The sequence below is a fragment of the Balaenoptera physalus genome (assembly GCF_965194825.1).
Source record: "Balaenoptera physalus genome assembly, chromosome: 12".
Taxonomy (NCBI): Eukaryota; Metazoa; Chordata; class Mammalia; order Artiodactyla; family Balaenopteridae; genus Balaenoptera; species Balaenoptera physalus.
The window spans coordinates 45,466,662-45,490,159 of record NC_138897.1 but is presented as its reverse complement, the minus strand read 5'-3'; the positions used below and the strand labels follow the sequence as shown (position 1 = coordinate 45,490,159).

Below are 23,498 nucleotides of genomic sequence, written 5' to 3'. Positions count from 1 at the left end.
ATAGTAAGCTAGGAGAGAGCCCTACCTAACCAGGCACAACCCTTAGGTCGTGGTTTGGTTTCGCAATGACCAGTGGTTCCCATCTCTGGCTGTGCAGGAGAATCACCTGTGGAACTCTGACAAACACGGAGGCCAGGATCATGCCCACAACCAATTAACTCAGGTGCTGGAGGTGGGGCTGAAGAGGGGTGGGAGTTGTGGTTTAAGGCTTCCCAGGCAATGATTTTTTCCCTGAGAACCCTGAGTAGGGTCAGTACCTTGGATGCTGGCAGCCAAGGTAATCGCAGGACTCAGGTCCTTTTCAGGGGGCAGCAGGACACCCTGGAAAGAGCCAGCACCCTGCAGGGGTGCCAGCAGCAAATCCTGTCTAGATGCGGATTCACTAGCAGTTGGTAGAATTTTAGTGAGCTAGGAAGTTGAGTAAGGTAGGTTATTTTAGGAAGTTAAAATTCTAAATATGTTGAAATCCTAAATAGAGAGAAATACAGAATTAATATACTGAAAAATACTCTGGTTGCTTTAAGTAGTGCCCCAAAGTGAATTTTTTTATGAAGTCCCATCTGGGATTCCAGGACTGCAGGTATAAACACCTATTAGAAGAGCGCCGCCTAGTGCCAGACACTTCATATTACATCCCCATGAAGCGCTTTAGAATAATGTTATAGAAGTATAGAACTTTGGAGCTGGGGGGCTTTGGAGGTTTTCGGGATAAACCCTATATCTCTCAGATGATGGAGTTGAGGTCTAGAGAGATTAATTAGCATAACATCATCAACAAGAACTGGCTGACCATCAGCCGTGTGTGCTAATATGTAATCTCATTTCATGCTGACAACATGGAATCCAGGTTGGATGCATCTTCCATTTTACAAATGTGTAAACTGAGGCCCAGGAAGCTACGTATCTTGCACTTTTTTAGAATTAGGAAATGGTGAAGGCAACATGAAAGCCAGCTTCTCCCTGGGTCCAAGTCCTGTGAGTTTTCCTTGATGCTGCTCTGTCCTGAAAGCAGAAATCAGCAGAACCATTGATGTACCTTTTCTCGTGCCCTGGGAGCTCATCTGTCTTCTCGAAGCTAAGTATGCGCCAACTTTTAAGGTATGGCTCTGTTGTCCTTGTCCGTGAAACCTTCTCTACTTACTCAGGCTCATACCAACCCCACCCTTCTCTGAATTTGGGTGTTTTATGAGCTCTATCCCACCCTGCTTGGGCTTAATTGCTCTCTCCAAGCTTCATACCTCTTGCCTCTGTCACAAAGGCTTATACAGGAAAGCCATTCAGGAGGCGATGCCCCTTGTGTATGCCTCCTGTGTGTCCCCTCCCTAGGTTAGGGGAGGAGCTGCTTCCCCTAGGGTCCCTGTGAAGGGAGCCCTGGTTACTGACTCATGATGCCACCCCAGGTCCCTGTGGGAAAAGCAGGATTAGATTGAGTCCATGAGGTGAGCAGGACGGTCCAGTCACTGCTGAGACTGTGGAGTCCATTTCTGGTTCATTTCATCTCTGGCTCTGAGGTGCCTTGGGAAGGCTTTGTGCTTCCACTGGTATTTCATTGGATGTAAGTCCTGGAGATCATTATAGAACAGATGATTAAAATGACTGTTTTTCTTTTCATGGAAAAATTAGGAGTCCGCCAAATTTTTTAGAAGCTCAAAACCTGCTAATCTATTAAACCTTTCTTCATTCCTTTGGTTCCTCCTTACCTAAAAAATGGGAGAATGTGGAATGAGAGAGACTGAGCATAGGTGTAATTGAGGCCACAAAGGTCCAGCAGTAATAAGGCTACTCCTGTATTGGTGGCTCATGAAGGCTTAGTTTCAAACCTTTAGTGTGGAAATCTGGAATGTAAACTTTGATGCTGGTGGAAAGGTGAAGGAATGGGGTAGAAACTTATCCGTCCTATGTGTGGCATTAGATGGGAGATGAGGATGCAGAGAGCTTGGCTACATAATGTCCTGGTGGGACGGTCCATCAGGAAGAATCACACAAAAGATCCTGTTTTAAGGGCCCTGGGTGGAGGATCCTCCGTCCTCTGAGAGCTACTGTTTAGGCTTGCAAATGTTAAGAGAGGCCCTTAAGCCCGATTTATTTTAAAATTTATCTTAGGGACCATTTTCAGGGGTAGAGAGAGGTTAGTAATTATTCCAAGAATGGTTTTGAAAATTTACATTGCAAATACTGCTGAATGTCAGCAGGGGACTCAAAACTTTGACACCTTGTTGGAGCTCCTTGTGCTGATTAAATTCTTGTCTCCAGTCTAGAATTGGCAGCTTATTCTCCTTAATTTTCATGCAGTAGTCACTGTTAAAAGACTATTTCTTTGACAGTTGCCCTTGGGTAAAACTAGGCCTGGGCTTGTTATTTAGGGCGGACAGTTGAGTGGAAGAGAATATTAATAAGGCAGACTCCAAGGTCTCCACTTACTTCCAAGAATGTCAACCTCATCAATCACTTTTCAATATTTACTGCGGGCTTTGGTGCATAATGGAAATTGGGGATTGGCAAATCCTTTCAGAGTTAAGAAGAGTAACTTTTAATGGTCTGATTAAAATAAGTTGAAATCCGTTTTTAAGATGAATTAGCTCTTCCCAGGAGATAAGGTTTTAGTGATAGTCATGGATTTTTCCCTCTCGGGAGATAACTTTGATTCAAGAACTCGCACCCCAGATTGTCAGAGCCCCTGCTGTGTTCTGCTTTAAGAAAGTAGTGTCGATGATCTTGTGCTTCCATGGCCTCCAGGGGGTAGTGAATGTATCCAGCAACACAGCAAAATCCGTCTTCACTCCCAATGGGCAAGTCACAGGTCACCGTCCTCCAAAACAAAAAACAAAACAGCAAAACCAAAAAAACCCCCAACCCCCCTCCAAAAAACCCCCAAACCCAAACCGACCCTAGTGACCACTGATAATGGTTTGTAGCAAAAAATTGCCCTTGTGGGTAAGGTAATTTTTCTTTAATTTTTCATACATCCAGTCTAGTTTTTCTGTACTTTTGGTTGAAATAAGTAGGCATTATTTGCAGTCACATTTTCAAATGGTAAAAATCTCTGATCTAATGGAATGGCTGTAGAATAGGCTTTCCTTCCTATTGCTTTTGTCAAAAGAAAACCAAGTCAAGAGTGGGAAAGTGCAGTTGAATAAGTCTAGAGATCTAATGTCCAGGCATGATGACTATAGTTAACAAAACTGTATTGAATTAGCGAAATTTGCTAAGAGAGTAGACATCACGCACACAAACTGTGACTCTGTGAGGAGCTGATATGTTAATTAGCTTGACTAAGTAGTCATTTCACTGTGTATGTGTGTATCACATCATCATGACGTATACCTTAAATATACACAATTTTTATTTAAAAAATATTTTTAAAAGTTCAGGAAGAGAGAATGATAAAATAAATGGTACACGATATAAACAATTAATGGATCTGGGCAAAATGTATATGGGTAAACAAGAGTTCCTTGCACTATTTCTGCAACTTTTTTGTAATTTTGAAATTGTATCAAAATTAAAAGTTACCGTAAGATGCAAATATATCTATATCTATATCTATATCTATATATATCTATATCTATGGTGGGGAGGTGATGTACAAAGGTAAATTGAAATACTCAGACTTCAGTGGGAGAAATCTTTTGTTTCATGGTGGAACTCTAAGGTCAGATATGCAAGTGGATGCTTAGTTTGCAAGTGAAGGCCTTGTCCAGGACATAAAAAAAGGGCTAGTTTATAGTCAAATGTATGATATGCCTATAGTTATTTCAGTGCTTTTTAAAAAACCCAACAATATTGCATTAAAAACACTTCTGCCTAAACTGTGTAATTCCCTTAAGAAGGTAATGCAGCTCTGGAATCTCCGAGCCCATTTACAGAGTACATGTGACCTGTAATTTCACTGTAATATCTAGTGAAAGGAAAGAATGGATGAGGGGTTTATTAAAAGACTACTCAGGGCAGCAGTGTTTAAGAGCTCTTTGTTTAAAAAGTCAGATGACTCTGCCAGGAAGGAATTACCTTTCAACTTCTTCCATGGCATTTTTGGCATCTTTGGCCAAAGGAAAGGACATGAACAAGCAGGCAAATAACCTACATGGGATTGTTTTCTTGGGGTGGTTGTCTCCGATGAGTAAGAACTTCTTTTTTAAAAAAATTACATCTAGCTCTGGTTTGTAGAATGAATATATATTTTATATGTAAGAACTTCTCTTTAGAAGCAAGGCACATGTAACTAAATCAAGATTGACAGTCTTAGGAAGCCCTTAATGGAAGCAGAAGGTTCAGAGACACAGGAGCCCAGATGGCGTGGACAGGGAGCTGAAAGGTGGGTGGGAGGCTGGGGATGGGAGGGAGCTGGGAGGTCTTGCAGCTTCAGCTGATATGGTTAATGTTTTAGAAAATTCAGTGGTGACATCTTTCACGGATTAGAAAAAGAGTGGGAATCAGGCTGGGTCAGCAGTTGCTATAATCCGAGAGAGACAGTGGAAACTGGACCTGAGGCAGTGATGGAGGGAAGAAAAGGTGAATTCGAGGCCTGTTTCAGAGGAAAATGGATGGAATTAGATGACTCACTGGAGGCGAAGGATAAGGGAAGGAAAGGAGTTTGGAATAATAGATTCCAAACTTCTGTGGCTGAAATCTATAGGAAAAGTTTTCATATTTATATAAAATAGAACACAAATAGAAACAGCCCTTACCTAAAATGGAATGCACTCTGTTTTCTATTCTGTTTTGTTGCCTGAAAAAATAAATTGCCGGTCTGGACTCACTAAATTGATTTCCTAACCCACTTGTGGTGTTTGCAAATGCAGTGTGCAGTGAGCTCCAGTGTGTAGCCTGGGTGATTGGATGCTTTTAACAGGCCCCATTGGGACTCACTGCAGTAGGCAGGGTGAGGAGTGTCAAGTGTTAATGGGGAAGCAGTTAAAACCCACCAGTCCTGCTTCTAGCAAAGCATCTGGGAATTATCTGTGGCGTATGTTATTGTTCCTTTTAGAAGATCCTTGGACTAAAAGACTTCCAGCTTCAAAAAAGAAAGGAAAATAAAAAGGAGGGAGGAAGGGAGAAGAGGAGAAAGAAGAGAAAAAGGATTGAAAAACCATGTGGTTAGACTGTTGAGGCAAAGTTCTGAGCAGACCCAGACACAGGACTTCACTCCAGGCCACCTTCCATGTTGCTGCTAGAGTTCTTATTCTAAAAGCAGAGAGGGAGGAGTTCTGCCTGAGAGGGCATAAGCACACTGGAACTATCTCTCCTATTAAATGCGACTGTAAACCTGGGAAAAAAATACGTAAAGCAACTATTTGAGGACTTTGAAGAGTAAACGGTAGTGGACAGATTGGGGAAGAAGACTAGAATTTGAAGATAGCATTGTGATGGTGCTTTTAACATTTTTCTTCTAGTATTTCCTGGTCTGGACTCAAATCAGCCCCAAACCCAAAAGTGGCTATCAATGTATTCAGAGAGAGTTCCAGAAGAGGCCTTCTACTTCTGGCTTGAGTAGGAGGAAAAGGGACTCCAAACACTCAAGAGTGCAAAAGTCCCCCGGTGTTTTTTAGTCTTTTCTCTGTTATCTTGAACCCCTGCCCCCAGGTAATACCATGGTAAGAACAGCTGTGATAATAATGTGAGAACAGCAGGGGCCTGCAGGCACCTAAAACTCTGAGGGAAGGAGGCATAAACGTTTGCTTTGATTGAGAGGAGTTGTAGTCACAAGAGGGTTGGGGTGAATTCCATTTGTATTTTTCCCTCTCTTTTTTCCCACTGCTTGGCCCCAGATGTGAACACAGTCACAAAAAGTCAGTGGCAGAGCAGGATAAATAATGGCACAACTCTCTGGTTGAAAGACTAAGAAAGGGAGCCCCAGGGAATCTAAAAGTAAGTATCAGGGAGATAATGGAAAAAGAGGAGCTCAGGAAAGTGACCTGCAAAGTTTTTGATGAGCCCCTGGGCTCACCACAAACTACACACATGAATCTGATGCTAATCCGTATACCAAAGACTCTGATAACTGAACAACAAGGTAGACGACTGCCCAGGTTCCAGACTAGCCACTGGGTGGTAGACATGCAGGGCCAATCCAAATGGCACAGCAAAGGACTTTGAAAATTGAACTGGTATTGGAACCACAGCCCATAAAAGGCAGGTCAGAACTTGTGGCTTGAAGGGAACAGGTTAAATTGCCTGCTTAAACAAAAATGTCAACATTTTCTCTAATATTTAAACAAAATCCAGAGTCTTATAATTTTCAAAATGTCCAGGATATAAGCCAAAATTAGTTGACATACAATAAACTAGGAAAATTTCAACTTGCATAGGAAAAGACAAATAAGCAGACCCCAGTGCCAGGGTGACATTGACTGAATTTTTCAACTGCTTTAAAGCAGCTATGATAAAAAAAGGAAGTAAGGATGAACACTATTGAAGTGAATGGAAAGATAGAAAGTCTCAGAAAAGAAACAGAAGATATAAAGGAGAGCCAAATGAAAAATTTAGAAATGAAAAATACATTAATCAAAATAAAAATCTTACTAGATGGGCTCAGTAGCAGAATGGAAATGATGGACCTAAATTCAAATGTACCAATAATTATATTAAATGTAACTGGCCTGATCACAATGATTAAAAGACAGAGATTATCAGAATGGATACAAAAAACAAGACCCAACTAAATGCTGCCTATAAGAAACCCACCTTAATTATAATGCTATAGTTAGTTTAAAAGCAAAAGGATACAGAAATAAATATCATACAAACACTAATCAAAAGAAGGCCATATTAACATTAGAGAAAGTAGAGGCCAAAGTAAAGAAAATAGCAAGGGATAAAGAAGGACATTATAATGATAAAAGAGTTGATTCATCCAGAAATGGAAAACCTACAGAGCTTCAAAATACATGAAGCAAAAACTGAGAGAATTGAAATAAGAAATGGAAAATCCTCTGTTGTAGTTGAAGACTTCAGTATTCCTTTTTTAGTAACCAATAGAACTGGTAGACTGAAAATCAGCAAAGCTATAGTGGAACTAAACAGCACCATCAACCAACTAGTTCTAATTGACATTTTTAGAGTACTCTACCCAACTATAGCAGAATACATATTCTTTTCAAGTACATATAAAACATTCACCAAGATAGGTAATATCCTGGGTCATAAAAATAACAAATTTAAAAGAATTGAAATCATATGACATATTTCCTGGCCATAATGGAGTTAAACTATAAATCAATTACAGAAGGGTAACAGGAATGTCTCCAAATTCTTGGAAGTTAAACAACATGCTTTTAAATAATCCATATGTTGTAGAGGAATTCTCAAATGGAAATTAGAAAATATTTTGAACTAAATTAAAATGAAAAACAAATAAAAATCTGTGGGATGCAGTTGAAGCAATGCATGGAGAGAAATTTATAGTATTACACGTTTCTATTAGAAAAAAAGAAAATAATCCATAATATAAACACCTGCCTTAAGAAACTAGAATAAAAAAGGGAAAACAAACTCAATCAAGTAGAAGGAAAGAAATGATAAAGATAAGGGTAAAATCTAATGAAATTTAAAACAGAGAAATAACAGAGTCGATATCAGTGAAACAAAAGCTCATTCTTTGAAAAGGAAGATAATAAGCAACAATGACAAAGAAAAAGAAGAGACACTAATTGCCAACACCTGTAATGATAGAGGGGCTATCATGACAGACTCCACAGACATTAAATGAGTAATAAAAGAATACTATGAACAACTCTAGGTATATAAAATTGATACTTAGATGAAATGGGCAAGTTCCTTAAAAACCACAGACTACCAAAATTCACCCAAGATGAAATAGATAACCTGACTAGCCTTATTACTATAAATGTTATTAACTATGACTATTAAAGAAATTTGATTTGTAGTTAACAACCTTCTGAAAAAGGAATCTCCAGGCTCAGATGGTTTCCTGGTAATTCTGCCAAACATTTAAACACAAAATAAAACCAATTTTACGTAATCTTTTCCAGAAAACATCAGAGGAGGGAATGCTTCCCAACTCATTTTATAGGACCAGCATTACCATGATATGAAACAAGACAGAGACAGGATACTACAGACCAATATGTCTCATGGACAAAGATGCTAAAATCCTCAGCAAAATATCAACAAATCAAATTCAGCAATCTATAAAAAGAATAATGCACCATGGCCAAGAGGGAATGCAAGGCTGGTTCAGTATTTGAAATTCACTTTGTGTAACTCACCACATTATCAGTCTGAAGAAAAACCACTTGATAATATCAATTGATATAGAAAAAGCATTTGACAAAATTCAGCATCCATGTATGATTAAAAAAATTTTCTTAACAAACTAGACATTGGGGGGGATCGTCTTCACCTTGATAAAGGGCAATGTGCAAAAACCTATAACTAACATCATAGTTAATGGTGAAAGACTTACATGCTTTCCCCCTAATACTGAGAAAAGGCAAAGTTGTCCACTCCTACCACCCCTATTGAAATACTTAACCAGTGCAATAAGGCAAAGAAGAATAAAGGGTGGGTGGAGGGGGGGAATATAGGTTGGGAAGGAAGAAATAAAATTGTTCTAGGTCACAGACAACATTATTGGCTATGCAGAAAACCTCAGAGAATCTACAAAAACATAATCCCCTAAACCCCTAGAATTAATAAGTTTAACAAAGTTATAGAATACAAAGTCAAAACAAAAAAAAATTATTTTTATTTCTATATACTAATAATAAATACTTGGGAATGGAGAAGTTTTAAAAATATTTCCAGTAGCTCCAAAAATATGAAATACTTATAAATTTAGCAAAAAGCCATATACAGAATCTTTAGTTAAAAACTACAAAACACTCATGAAAATAGAGAAGATCTAAATGATGACATAATAGGATCATGGGTTACAAGACTGAATGTAGTAAAGATGTCATTCTCCCAAAATTTATCTGTAGATTTAATGCATTTCTCATAATACTTCCTGAAAGATTTTTTGCAGATTTAGACAAACTGCTTCTAAAATTTACATGAAAAGGCCAAAAGACAAGAATAGCCAAAACAATTTTTAAAAGGAAGAATGAAATTGTAGGAGTCATACTACCTGATTTTAAGACTTCTTATGAAGCTACAATAATCAAGATACTGTGGTGTTGGCAAAAGGATAGATGCATAGATCAGTGGAACAGAATAGAGAATCCAGAAATAGACCCATGCAAACATAGCCAATGGATTTTTGGCAAATTTGCAAAAGCAAATAAAGATAGGATAGTCTCTTCAAACAACGATATTAGATCCATTGGACATCTATGTGAAAAAAAAAAAGAATATCAATCTAAACCTCACAATTTATACAAAAAATATCTCAAAATGGAGCATATATCTAAATATAAAAAGTAAAACAAAAAATTTTTAGGAAAAAATAATTGTGACTGAGTTGGGCAGAGGGCTCTCCCCCACTGTGTGTCTTGGAGAGTCTTTCATTGCGTGCTTCTGTCCAGTAGATAATTGATGTGACTTCAGTGACATACTTGATATGACTAATGTTTGTTGAGCACCTACTCTGAGTCAGGCATTGCTCTAACTCAATCCCTACAACACCCGTGAAAAGTAGGTACTACAGTCTTACTATCTTATTTTTGAGGTGAGGGAACTGAAGCACAGAAAATTAATAAAAATGCCTCGAGTAAATTCCATGAGCAGCATAACAACAAAGGCCCTGGTCTCTTTTTAGACCTGTGCTATTTTTACCCACCACTGTGTTCTGACATTCTGATCCTCCTCATCCTTCTTAGAAATGGAAGTCACTAATTTTCGTGGTTCCTGTGACCTAGGCCATCTACTTTTCTTTTTTTTTTTTTCCTGGGTGAGTTTTATTCACAGGCCCTCATTTATATTGGTGGTATTTTGCTGTGGAAGCTTAGTGAGACATTAACCCACTTAAATCTATTTAGTGCCATCTTGTGTCTGCAGTGGGTTTTGCAGGATGGAGTGCTTTAGCTTTAGGGCTAGGGTGCAAAAGATCTAGCCTGAAAGCTTTTGATTGTCACAATATTATGACAAATCAGTATGATCAGAAAGTTGAATTCCATTAGACATGGACTTTCTGGTGACTTTCTTCCTCCAAAGTGGGCAGTTAATAGAACCTTGAAGGGAAACATCATAGAGCGAAAACTTATAGAATTTCTTACTTTGACTCCCTTTTTGTAGTGGTGCCCTGGCTTGCTGGGCTTTCTGCAGTACCAGAGGCCCTGAGCAGTTAGGGAGGAGACATTCATTCCTGGCTTTTCAGCCTTGGGGGGAGGGTCTTCCCAAGGAATGTACCTTCCAGAGGCTGAACAGTCTACATTGACTCCCCTGTGCCATTAAGCTGATTTAGAAGATGCTAAATCTGCCTTGGATTTACTTCCTCAACAGTGGAACTTGAACGGGAAAAGGACTGTGGTACAAAGTCCTCTTCCCTAGAGATTTGCCAGTTTGTTTTGGAAGGGAGAGGAGGAAAGAAGAAGGGAAAGGAAAAAATGGGCAGAATGTGCTGAATTCTCAGAACTCTTTCATGAAGTGGGGGCTGTATCTTTCTGAAGGAGGGAGGGGTATGCCAAGAGGGATGGGCTAGTAAAAAAATTCTAAAAACCAAGAAAAGCACCTAACACTTTACATTATACAGTCTTATTTGGTTCCTTTTTGTATATTTGTTTACTTTCCAATTATAAAATTAATAGATGCTCATAATGAAAATCAGGGAAAAGTAGAAAAAAATACATCCAAAGAACATATATCCGATCATAGTGCTTAATATATCATGAGTTTTCCTTTCCTTCTATGCTTGAGATTTTAGTGTTTTATTGAATTACATAATCATTATAAGTTTCTACTTTTTAATTATTTTATCAGAAACAGTTCATAGGTTAGGACATAGCTTTGATAAATTGCTGTGTATGCTGAGTTCTAGATCTGATCTATATTTAGATTTTAGTTGATATTTTGATGTTATAGATGACACTCCAGTGAGTGCCTTTGCTTCATCCTTTTTTTCCCCCTTTAACTTAGGGTTATTTCCTTAGGATAGATTCCTGAAATCACACTGGCTTGGGAAGAGCTTAGAGAGGACTTCCAGGCTCTGAGTACAGACATGGAGGAGCCCGCCTGCCCCAGCTGGAGGTCGACTCCGCCACTTGGTAGTGATGGGATTTGGGGGCACATTCCTTTACTTTTCAGAGCTTCAGTTTTTTCCTCTGTCAGATGGGAGTTATAATACCTGCCTCACAGCAGGGCTGTTGTATTAATAACACGTATAAAGTCCCACCCTCAGACCTTGGGACATGGTAGACACTAAATGGTAACTATTTTTAAAACAATTATAGCACTAAATAGCCTTATTATAGGACTTGTACCAACTTGCCCCACCACCAGGAATGTATGAAGTTACTTGTTTAACCACTCCAGCAATTGATAACCTAATGATTTCTTTAAAAAATATCTTTCATGATTTAAGTGAAAATTCTACCTCATTATTGTTTTAATTTGCATTTTTATTATAGTAAGAATGAACAACTTTGTTACTGTAAACCAGCTTGTCATCTCTCTTATGAAATGCTTTTACTTTTTTTCTATTGGCATTTAGTATTTTCTTATCAACTTGTATGAATTGTTTATACAATAAATCATTTAAGCCTTTATCATATTTGCTGTCATATCATTTATCTAGTATTATATTTTTATATCAAACTTTGATTTTCTTTGTATGTTACATACTTATTTCTCATTAAGATGAGAAAGTGGTTACAATTGTGATCTCTTCATTATAAATTCTGTAGATGAGTTTTTTATTGGGTCTATAATATTTCTTGCAAATAATGACAGTATTATGTATTCATTTCTAAACATCATACCTTTAATTATTTTTCATGTCTTGTTAAATTTCCTTGAAACTCTGTAGCATGGTATTAAATAATCATGGGATTAATGGGCATCATTTTAAAATTATTTCTGATTTTAATAGGAGTATCTCCAGTGTTTCACCACTAAATAGAATATGAAACTGTTATTTTCAAAAAGGTACAGTTTATTGTGTCAAGGATATGCTCAATTAATTGTTTAAAATTTTGTGTTTTTACTTCCAAAATATAGCAGAGGGAGGAACACTCCCAAACTCATTCTACAAGGCCACCATCACCCTGATCCCAAAACCAGACAAAGATGTCACAAAAAAATGAAACTACAGACCAATATCACTGATTAACATAGATGCAAAAATCGTCAACAAAATACTAGCAAATAGAATCCAACAGCACATTAAAAGGATCATACACCATGATCAAGTGGGCTTTATCCCAGGAATGCAAGGATTCTTCAGTATACACAAATCAATCAATGTGATAAACCATATTAACAAATTGAAGGAGAAGAACCATATGATCATCTCAATAGATGCAGAAAAAGCTTTCGACAAAATTCAACACCCATTTATGATAAAAACTCTCCAGAAAGTAGGCATAGAGGGAACTTACCCCAACATAGTCAAGGCCATATATGACAAACCCACAGCCAACATCGTTTTCAATGGTGAAAAACTGAAACCATTTCCACTAAGATCAGGAACAAGACAAGGTTGCCCAATCTCACCACTATTATTCAACATAGTTTTGGAAGTTGTAGCCACAGTAATCAGAGAAGAAAAAGAAATAAAAGGAATCCAAATCAGAAAAGAAGAAGTAAAACTGTCACTGTTTGCAGATGACACGATACTATAAGTAGAGAATCCCAAAGATGCTACCAGAAAACTACTAGAGCTAATCAATGAATCTGGTAAAGTAGCAGGAAATAAAATTAATGCACAGAAATCTCTTGCATTCCTATACACTAATGATGAAAAATCTGAAAGAGAAATTAAGGAAACACTCCCATTTACCATTGCAACAAAAAGAATAAAATACCTAGGAATAAACCTACCTAAGGAAACAAAAGACCTGTATGCAGAAAACTATAAGACACTGATAAAAGAAATTAAAGATGATACAAACAGATGGAGAGATATACCATGTTCCTGGATTGGAAGAATCAACATTGTGAAAATGACTGTACTACCCAAAGCAATCTACAGATTCAATGCAATCCCTATCAAACTACTAATGGCATTTTTCACAGAACTAGAACAAAAAATTTCACAAATAGTATGGAAACGCAAAAGAACCCAAACAGCCAAAGCAATCTTGAGAAAGAAAAATGGAGCTGGAGGTATCAGGCTCCCTGACTTCAGACTATACTACAAAGCTACAGTAATCAAGACAGTATGGTACTGGCACAAAAACAGAAATATAGATCAATGGAACAGGATAGAAAGCCCAGAGATAAACCCACGCACATATGGTCACCTTATCTTTGATAAAGGATGCAAGAATATACAGTGGAGAAAAGACAGCCTCTTCAATAAGTGATGCTGGGAAAACTGGACAGCTACATGTAAAGAATGAAATTAGAAAACTCCCTAACACCATACACAAAAATAAACTCAAAATAGATTAAAGACCTAAATGTAAGGCCAGACACTATAAAAGTCTTAGAGGAAAACATAGGCAGGATACTCTATGACATAAATCACAGCAAGATCCTTTTTGACCCACCTGCTAGAGAAATGGAAGTAAAAACAAAAATAAACAAATGGGACCTATTGAAACTTAAAAGCTTTGCACAGCAAAGGAAACCATAAACAAGACGAAAAGACAGCCCTCTGAATGGGAGAAAATATTTACAAATGAAGCAACTGACAAAGGATTAATCTCCAAAATATACAGGCAGCTCATACAGCTCAATATCAAAAAAGCAACCCAATCCAAAAATTGGCAGAAGATCTAAACAGACAATTCTTCAAAGAAGATATGCAGATTGCCAACAAACAAATGAGAGGATGCTCAACATCACTAATCATTAGAGAAATGCAAATCAAAACTGTAATGAGGTATCACCTCACACCAGTCAGAATGGCCATCATCAAAAAATCTACAAACAATACGTGCTGGAGAGGGTGTGGAGAAAAGGGAACCCTCTTGCACTATTGGTGGGAATGTAAATTGATACAGCCGCTATGGAGAACAGTATGGAGGTTCCTTAAAAATAGAACTACCATACGACCCAGCAATCCCACTGCTGGGCATATACCCTGAGAAAACCATAGTTCAAAAAGATACATGTACCCTAATGTTCATTGCAGCACTATTTACAATAGCCAGGCCATGGAAGCAACCTAAATGTCCATCGAAACATGAATGGATAAAGAAGATGTGGCACATATATACAATGGAATATTACTCAGCCATAAAAAGAAACGAAATTGAGTTATTTGTAGTGAGGTGGATGGACCTAGAGACTGTCATACAGAGTGAAGTAAGTCAGAAAGAGAAAAACAAATACCGTATGCTAACACATATATATGGAATCTAAAAAAAAAAAAGGTTCTGAAGAACCTAAGGGCAGGACAGGAATAAAGATGCAGTCATATCGAGAATGGACTTGAGGCCATGGGGAGGGGGAAGGGTAAGCTGGGACGAAGTGAGAGAGTGGCATGGACATATATACACTACCAAATGTAAAATAGATAGCTAGTGGGAAGCAGCCACATAGCACAGGGAGGTTGGCTCTGTGCTTTGTGTCCACCTAGAGGAGTGGGATGGGGAGGGTGGGAGGGAGATGCAAGAGAGAGGAGATATGGGGACATATGTTTATGTATAGCTGATTCACTTTGTTATACAGTAGAAACTAACACATCATTGTAAAGCAATTATACTCAATAAAGATGTTAAAAAATAAATAAAATAAATACAAAAAAATTTTGAGTTTTTACATATTTAGGAGCATACTTTTTCTCAGAATGATTATGTGGTTTTGTTATTTGATCTTTTGTTGGATAGTATAATAATGAGTTTTCTAACATAACATATATTTGTATGCTTGGAATTAGTGTACACTCACTATTTTGTGCTTTGCTCTTTTCAATCATCACCATTTTATCTGGACTGTTCCTACAACCTATGTATAAAGTTGTGTGTATGTGTGTGTGTAAAGCATAAAAGAAAGAATGTAAGAAAACATATCAGCATGTTAAGAATAATTCTTTAAATTATGAGATTATGAATTATTTTCACTTTACACCTCTTGTTGTCAGTTTTCTAAAATAAGATATCCTAATATTACCAGAAAAAAAAGTGTTACCTAAAAATGCCAATGCCATGCCAATTAATTATGGCTGCAGTAAGATTTAGGAGGTCAGACCTGATTCAAGGAAGCCTATTTACTTAGAGTATGTAACTTCTGTTTATTCATATTCTAGAATCCAAATTATTTTGATACCAAGGGAACTGAAAAAATAGAGTTAATATTTGTTTTTTAAAAAAGTAATAATGTGGCTTGTTTTTTTTGTTTTGTTTTGTTTTGGGTTTTTTTGGTGAATAATGACAATCTGTGGTGACTATATTTTTCTTAACTAAGAATTTAGGACTTGGTATCAACAATTTTTTTTATGATTTCTTTTAAAAAAAATTTTTTTTATTGCAGTAAAAGTCACATAATATAAAACATACTATTTTAACCATATTTAAATGTACTCAGTGGCACTAAGTACATTCACATTGTTGTTCAACTCTCACCATCATCCATCTCCAGAATTTTTCATCTTCCTAAGCTGAAACTCTGTCCCCATTAAACACTAATCTCCCCATTCCCCCTCCCCACCCCCACCCTCTTTTTTCATGATTTCTGACATTTTAAAACCTGAAAGTCTTTAAAAGGATTACAAATAATATTTAAATACATATTTATCCCTTATCTTAAGGGTTCAAATTGTATTGGCTCAAAATGGTTCTATAGCGTCTGGGACCTGCCTGACCATAGGCTGGGGCACCAGACAAGTTGTCTTTAGGAACTTCACACACCCTCTTGGCCCCAGCGGGAGGCCACGACCCAGACACCATCTCATGGATATCTCTGCCTCGTCTGGGACTACATACAGATATAGAAACGTAAAAACATGCATTTATACATCAAGGCACAGAGAAACAACAATCACTGGATTTGGTGCCTTAATTGCATCTTCCAGACTCCAGGATAACCCTTATTTCTTCTGGAGTGATCAACACTTTCTGCAATGAGATTGCGCTAATTTCAGAGCTCAGGGATTCTCTGCAGATTTGGTTCTTAACATACAGTGTACTTAAAGTGTGAAAATCTCACTTGACATTATGATCATTGGAGATTATATTTACATATAAACCATAACGTCTCCTTGCTTCTTTTTCTCTTCTCCTCTGTAGCTTTGGGCCAGATTATGTTGTATGTGGATGGGATGAATGGAGTAATAAACCACAATGAAACCATTCAGTGGCTGTACACGCTCATTGGGTCAAAGGTAAGAGAAGTTTATGATTGAACATTTTATTCAGTTTGCATATTATACGCCTATCTTTTTACCCTGTTACCCTCTCTGAGATGGTTTTGCAGAAAGAAGTCCTATTCAGCTTTGTTCCTGCCCTGTCACAGTACAAATAAGGACTACTGTTTTATAGATTAAAAAAAAAAAAAAAAAAACTCACTCAAATTGCAAAGAGCTTATGAATTTTTAACGTATTTTTATTTTTTCCTTTTAAGCATTAATCAAATGCTTTTGGCACCTCTGGTTTTTAATGTTTAATTAAAACATTATGCCATGGATAGAGTATTAACACTACCTGCTGTATTTCATGTTTAATACTTTCAGTTACTTAAGTACATACTTACAAGTTATACATATGTATATGCATATTCCTATATATAGATGAATGAATTTGAGATTGCCTTTCAACTCTGCCATCAATTATAAAAGTGACCAACATTTATTAACAATTTACCTAGGCACCAGGCACCATAGTAGGTGCTTTTCAAGCATTATCGCCTTTAATCCACATAAGACCACTCTAAGGTAAATAATGCTATCCCCATTTTGTAGTTGAGGAAATAGTGCTTGGTTATGAGAACCTATCTAATTTCCCCCCCGGATCTTGGCCCACGTCTGGCTGGCCGTGCCTTGGCTGTGAGTGCCCACACTCTGGGGGTGCTGCCTAAAGGAGGAAGATCCACCCTGGTACCCAAGGGGCGCTGGAAGCTGAGTGAAGCTCTGGTGTGGTCTTCTCTGGATTCAGGTGGGACCGGGAGGTACCTGGCTGGGGGCGGGGCGGGGTGGATTTGGAGGAAGTAAGAAGGGATCCTGTCCTGAGCAGATGCTACTGAACCCAGGCTGAAGTATGGTCAGCTTGTGGGGTGAGGCACCATGGCAGAGACCACGGTGACTAGAGGAGGCAACGGGGTCAGGCAGGGAGGGCATCGAGGGCCTGGGTGGGGAATGTCAGCCTGACTTAGGTCACAGAATCAACATAGCTTCCCAGGGGTCCCTGCAGAACCTGTGGTCATCCCAGGCTTCCCCATCCCTATGTTCACTGCCACCCCGAGTTGGGCGAGCCTGCCAAGGCTGGCAGGCACCAGCGCCATGCTCTAAGCAATGAGTCACATCCCTTGACCTTGCTTCTCAAAGTACCTGCTTCCTAAGGACCCTGCTGTATTTCAGGAGCACTCAGCCTTGATTTGACTTTATGACAAGAATAGGTCTAGTTGAGGTGGTATCTTCCTTCCAGACTTGGTGATGGTGCCCTTGTGTGTGTGGAAGGGCCTTTCCCCTCTGGATGGCTTTGGTGTGCAATACCCACTGGGTCCCCAGGTCCTTGGTTGCCCTTACATCTTCCTCTCAATTTTCCTTTTCCCAATATTATTGATGATAGAATCCCCTCAGTCCCGTTTTATAATAGAAACCGCCATGGTTTCTCTTAGGAGACTGAAAATCTGTTCTTCTTGTTAAAAATTTGGCTCTGTTTTCTATGGAAAATGGATATGGCTCTATTTACAAACTGCTGTAGGTGACCTTACAAGCTGAGTGGAATGCTGGGCCTAATAGGCTGATTTAGCCAGGCTGAGGGAAGATGTATATCTCATATCCTGTTTCAGTGTTTTCTGATTTTTCTGTCCTTCTGCTGGGAGCCTTCCCTAACCTTCACGTTCATTTGGAAGCTGCTCCCTCCCCTGTGGTCTCTGCATGGTCTCGAGGACCCCAAAAGCTAGGGAGATGGGAGAGTTTGCAATGAAAACTGACTTTATTATGGTCATGATAGAACACCAACAAGCAGCCCTATTTCCAAAAGGGAATAAAACCTAGCAGCTATGCTTGTGATAGGAGAAGTGACAACCTTTTAGCTGATCACCAGGAAGGGAATAGAGGGAGGGCAAGGTCCCGGTGGTGGGAGTGGGAGGGGAGAGAGTATGGCAAAGGCATGAAGAAGAGAAGAGAGAGAAGGGAAAGGGTGAGAGGAGAGACCATGGGCTGGGAAGAAAAAGAGGTGATGAGAAAAAGGAAGTGGGCCTAACAGAAGTGCCTCTGTCCGCTCAGTAGGTGGGAGGAAGGCTCAGAGCCTTCCGTGTTGCAACAGCATCCTGTCAGTTTTTCTTTGGAATCATCCTGCAAGGAAGAGGAATGCACAGGGACATCCTTATTGACTTCTAAATACCACGGAGAAATCACAAAATTAAAAGTCCTCAAGAATGAGTTTGTAGGAATTATGCTTCCCCCGCTTCTTTCCCTGTGTAGCACACACAGCGTTTGGGACCTTGGGCATCTCTGCTTGGGGCCTCTGTCTCCCCAGCCTCCTCCCCAGCCACTTGGGGCACCAGCCTCTTCCCCAGCCACTTGGGGCATCAGCATCAGATCAGTGCTGGTTTCTTTCTCCATCTTTCATTTTCCGGAAGGAAGGTCCACAGTAGTCTCCAGCGCTCTTGTGTTCAATACCAGGCTAGTCACCCTGAGGAAAGGAAAATAGAGTCAAGGGTCAACCTAAGCCTTGGAGCTTATGGCGTTGTGAGAAAGGGGACCGTGGGTGATGCTCGCTGCCCGTGTCCACTCTGCGATGTCGGAGGAAGGTCTCGCCTGACCCCGCAGGGGGTGCTCGCGTCCAGGCTAGCGGCTGAAAGTCAGCAGTGGCAGCAGCCACCGAGTTTGTCTTCAGTGCAGTTCTAATGAGATCACTTGTCTTTACAAAACCAGTATGGTGGTCTCAACACTCCCCCTCACCCCCATGACTGGACAGTGAGGAGTCTGCAAAGACGAATGGATGCACCAACATGAGACCCTTAGGTTTTGAGAAGGAAGCCTCGGGCCCTCCTTCAACATTCAGATTGGTCAGTACAGCCACAGTGGTTTTCCAGGTTCAAATTAAATTAAGAAATCAGGAACGCCAGGAGTCCTAGGGTTTTCTTTTTTTTTTTTTTTTAAATGACATTGGAGGAGGTCAGAAATGGAGTCACATCCTGTTGTTGTTGTTTTTTTTTTAATTTATTTATGGCTGTGTTGGGTCTTCGTTTCTGTGCGAGGGCTTTCTCTAGTTGCGGCAAGCGGGGGCCACTCTTCATCGCCGTGCGCGGGCCTCTCACTATCGCGGCCTCTCTTGTTGCGGAGCACAGGCTCCAGACGCGCAGGCTCAGTAATGGTGGCTCACGGGCCCAGCTGCTCCGCGGCATGTGGGATCTTCCCAGACCAGTGCTCGAACCCGTGTCCCCTGCATTGGCAGGCAGATTCTCAACCACTGTGCCACCAGGGAAGCCCCAGGGTTTTCTTTTGATGAAGATTTCTCGGAACCTAAAGAACAGGAACCATGAGGTCCTGTTGTTTTCAACTTAAACAGGCACAGAGTTGATAATGGAATCCTGCGTTAGAGAAACCTTGTCACTCTATTTTCATAATTCTTCATTTTCCTTCCATGAAAGGCAACAAGATGTGAGTCTGCCAGAGGGCCATTATGCAATATTTGCAGATATTTGAGTCTTATAGACAGAGGAGAAAATGTTACATTTGTAGCCAAAAAATTACTTTTTAAAAGAAAGAAAAAGTGTTTCCAATAACATGTTTCATTCTATTTACAAAAATCCGTCTTTAAACTTCCCAGTCAGAGGTAAGAAGCAGATGCTCACCCCGTGGCTTTCCACACAGTATGGATTTTTTTTCTTTTAGTGTATCTGCAAGTCTCATTAATTGGGGTAAGGTGATTCAGCTTGTACAGCATACATAGCCTTTCATCACCCTCACACAGAGAGTCTGCCTCTCTGTATCCGTATGGCTCCCCTTCTGGCCATGGGGAGGCCCCAGGGGTTGTCCACCTCCTTGTGGGTTTCATGACCTCCTGATGTCATCACGAAATCCGCCCGTTCTGTGCTGCTGTTTCTGCATATTTCTGTCTGCCCCACTGAAGCTCATTCTTCCAGCTGCGCCTGAGGTTGCTGGTCACAGATCTCCAGACTTTCTTTGTACTGTGTGGGGATGGCCCTGTGTCCCGACTCCCATGTAGCCTAGTTGCTAAACCTGAGTCTAGGGGAGCTCTGGCCACAGCCCCCTTTCTCACACACACACACACACACACACACACACACACACACTCTCTTACACACCTTAGAGAGCCATGCTCCCTCTTCTCCCTACCCCCCCCCAAACACACACACACACACACACACACACACACACACACACACTGGGAACACTGCTCAAAGTTGCGTTAGGATGGGAGAATGATGAGAAGTAACGTGCAGTGTGTAGGATGGAGGTGGGTGGGTTGGGGAGAAATTGACAGGGATGGGAAGCTGGGGGGCTAGCACAGTATCAAATCTCTGAGGTGGTGAGGCCTGGCTAAGAATTACAGCAGAAACGGAACGATGAAAATTTGGAGACATTTTGAGGAATACCTTCCTAGGATTGGGTTTCTGCATGTAGAAAAACAAAATCAAGAATCAAAGCTAGGGTCATAGTTTTGAATCTGGGCAGCTAGAAATACATCATTGCCTCTGGCAGGAGTAGAAAAGTTGGATATTGGGGTTCATTCGCAGGAAAGCTTTGACATACTGGTTGTGAGATGAAGGCAGTGTCTCCCAGGAGAGCTAAGCAGGTGTGTCCAGGGTGCTAGGTGCTCCAGGAAGTGCTGGCTGGTTGTGGAGGAGAGGACCTTCCATGAGCCCTTTGGTCATGGTCATTGGCATGTCACTGCCAGTGTGGTCCACTGAGATGACCTACATGTGGGTGAGATCTGAAGTGCTTTTTAATTTTTTTTTTGGTTAAACTTTTTATTTTGAGATAATTGGTAATTGTAGATTCACATATAATTGTTAGAAATAATACATAGAGATCCTGTGTAATCTTCACCCAGTTTTCTCCAAAGGTGACATCATGCAATACTGTACTACAATATCACAAACCAGGAGATTGAGATTTTGGTACAGTCAAGAGACAGAATATATCCATCACCAGCAGGAGCCCTAATATCACTTCCTTCCTATTCCCACCCCTACCTACATCCCTGGCAACCATTAATCTGTTCTTCATTTCTATACTTTTGTGATTTCAAGAGTGTTATATAAATGGTAGTGTACACAGCATGTAACCTTTTGGAGCTGGCTTTTTTTCACTCAGCAGAATTATCTGAAGATTCACTGAAGTGCTTTTTGAGTTACATAATATAAAATAGAATCCTAGCCTTGAAGAGATGGCAAAGTCTTGTTCAAGGTGTTCCTGACATTCACCAGCCACATTCCTGATACTCTGGCAGAGAGAGTGCCATTTCCCCCCAACAGCCATTGCTAGACACTGGAATTGAGGGAAAGCCTTCCTTATTGGGACCCACCTCGGCCTCTCTGTAATTAACCAAACGCTGTGCACTGCTTTCTGGAACAACACACACTCACTTCCCCATGGATGCTCTTTGAGTATTTAAAGGCAGTTATCATGCCACCCTGTCCAAACTAAACTCGATGGTTTCCACAGATAGTCCTTAGGCATGTAGTTTGCAATTCCTCATCATATGGGTTACTAATTTTTCTGTCTGTCCAGTACAAAGAATAGTAATATGGTAGGCTCCTGGGATACAATGTCACCCTTCCACAAATCCTACCTCTGATTTCAGCAGCAGCCCTGGGTGCTGGCCCAAATCAAACTTGTAATTCAGTATACCTCCCAGATTTTTTTTGTTTTTGTTTTTTTTCCCCCCACTCATCCACGTTTGCCAGTTTCTTCCATTCTGCATCTCTGTGACTGTTTTACACCTAAGTGCAGAACTTTGCATTTTTTCCCATTGATTTCAGGCCAGAGTTCCAGCCTCAATATACTTTTGAACTTTGCTTTGCCCATTCATCACGTTAACTCTTAATCTTAGTTTTATTTAACGTAAATTGAATAAGCAGAGTTTCTGTGTCATTGACCAAAATGTCGACAGAGGCAAGGAATGTGTAAGCCAGTGCTGCCTGCAGGTCAGCACTGATCAGTTAGGGCATTGGGGCCATCTTAGTGCAATTAGTGGGAAGGCGCCTAACTCTATGATCATCCAGGCTCGTTTCTTCATTGAGTTCACAAGGTAGGCTGCATCTGGTGGTAAGGGTGGAGCTTTAGGGTCAGACAACCTGTGTGATCCTTTGGGTAGATTATTTTTTTTTTCTATAAAATGGAGATAATAATCTATAAAATGAGGATAGTAATAATGAAGAATATGTAAAACACTGAGCATTGTACCTGCACCTAAGCGCTCAGCGTTGTAAGCTAAAAACTCTTTTTCCACTTGTCCACCACCTCCTGTTTAAAAAAAAAAGAGATGCACTCAGCTTGCCAGGACCTGTTCACCTGGAAACTGCTGGTCCCGGGTGTTTCCCTCTCTTTTCTATGTGCTCATGATACATTCGTCCAAAATATGTCTTGCATGGGTAAAACTTCTCTTCACTCTTTTTGCTTCTGTGTTTCATTTGGGCAATTTCTACTGACTTATCATCAAGGAAACTGATTCTGTGTTCCGCCATGTTGAGTCTTCCTGATGAACTTCTGGACACATTCTTCATCTCCCTTAATGCTTTTTTTATTTCCAGCACTTCCATTTGAGTCTTTCTTATAGTTTCTCTCTGCTGAAATGTATCATCTGCTCATGCAAGTTGTGTCCACCTTTTCCACTAGTCTTTAACGTATTAATCATTGTGAATTTTATAGTTCTAGTATTGAATCAAGTCTAAGTCTGGTTCGGTTGATGGCTTCATTTCTTGGCAGCAGGGGTGGGGAGTTGGGGCTTTCCTGATTTTTTTGTACATCTTGTAATTTTTGGTTGAAACCTTGGTATCATGTATAGGACAGTATAGACTGAGGTAGGTAGTATTTATGCCTATAAATGGACAAGTCTCTAACGCTAGGCTATTAGAGAGGTTGTCAGTCTGCTCTCGAGGGAAGCAGGGTTTGGGTTTTGCTGTTGCTCTGGTATGTTCCTGCACCACCAGTTTTCAAGTTCCTTAAGGTATTACCTTGTGCTTGAGGTGAGGACTGGTTTGCCAAAGAGTTTTTCTCAAAGTTCCTCTTTCACTGTCAGCTTTAGACCTTTTTTATGCGTCTGAGCCTCAGAGGGGGTCTCTCTCCATGCTCCTGTCCCCCC

At 39.9% G+C, this 23,498-nt stretch overlaps 1 protein-coding gene across 12 annotated transcripts in view; it reads left to right on the top strand.

Annotated features, from left to right (window-relative positions):
- Positions 1–23,498, top strand: part of FHOD3 (formin homology 2 domain containing 3) — a 490,767-nt gene that overhangs the window by 264,042 nt on the left and 203,227 nt on the right. For all 12 annotated transcript variants that reach the window (XM_082415972.1, XM_082415969.1, XM_082415967.1 and 9 more), the window contains one exon: positions 16,290–16,384. In XM_082415972.1, the coding sequence (XP_082272098.1) occupies positions 16,290–16,384 (95 nt within the window). The remainder of the gene's footprint in view (positions 1–16,289; positions 16,385–23,498) is intronic.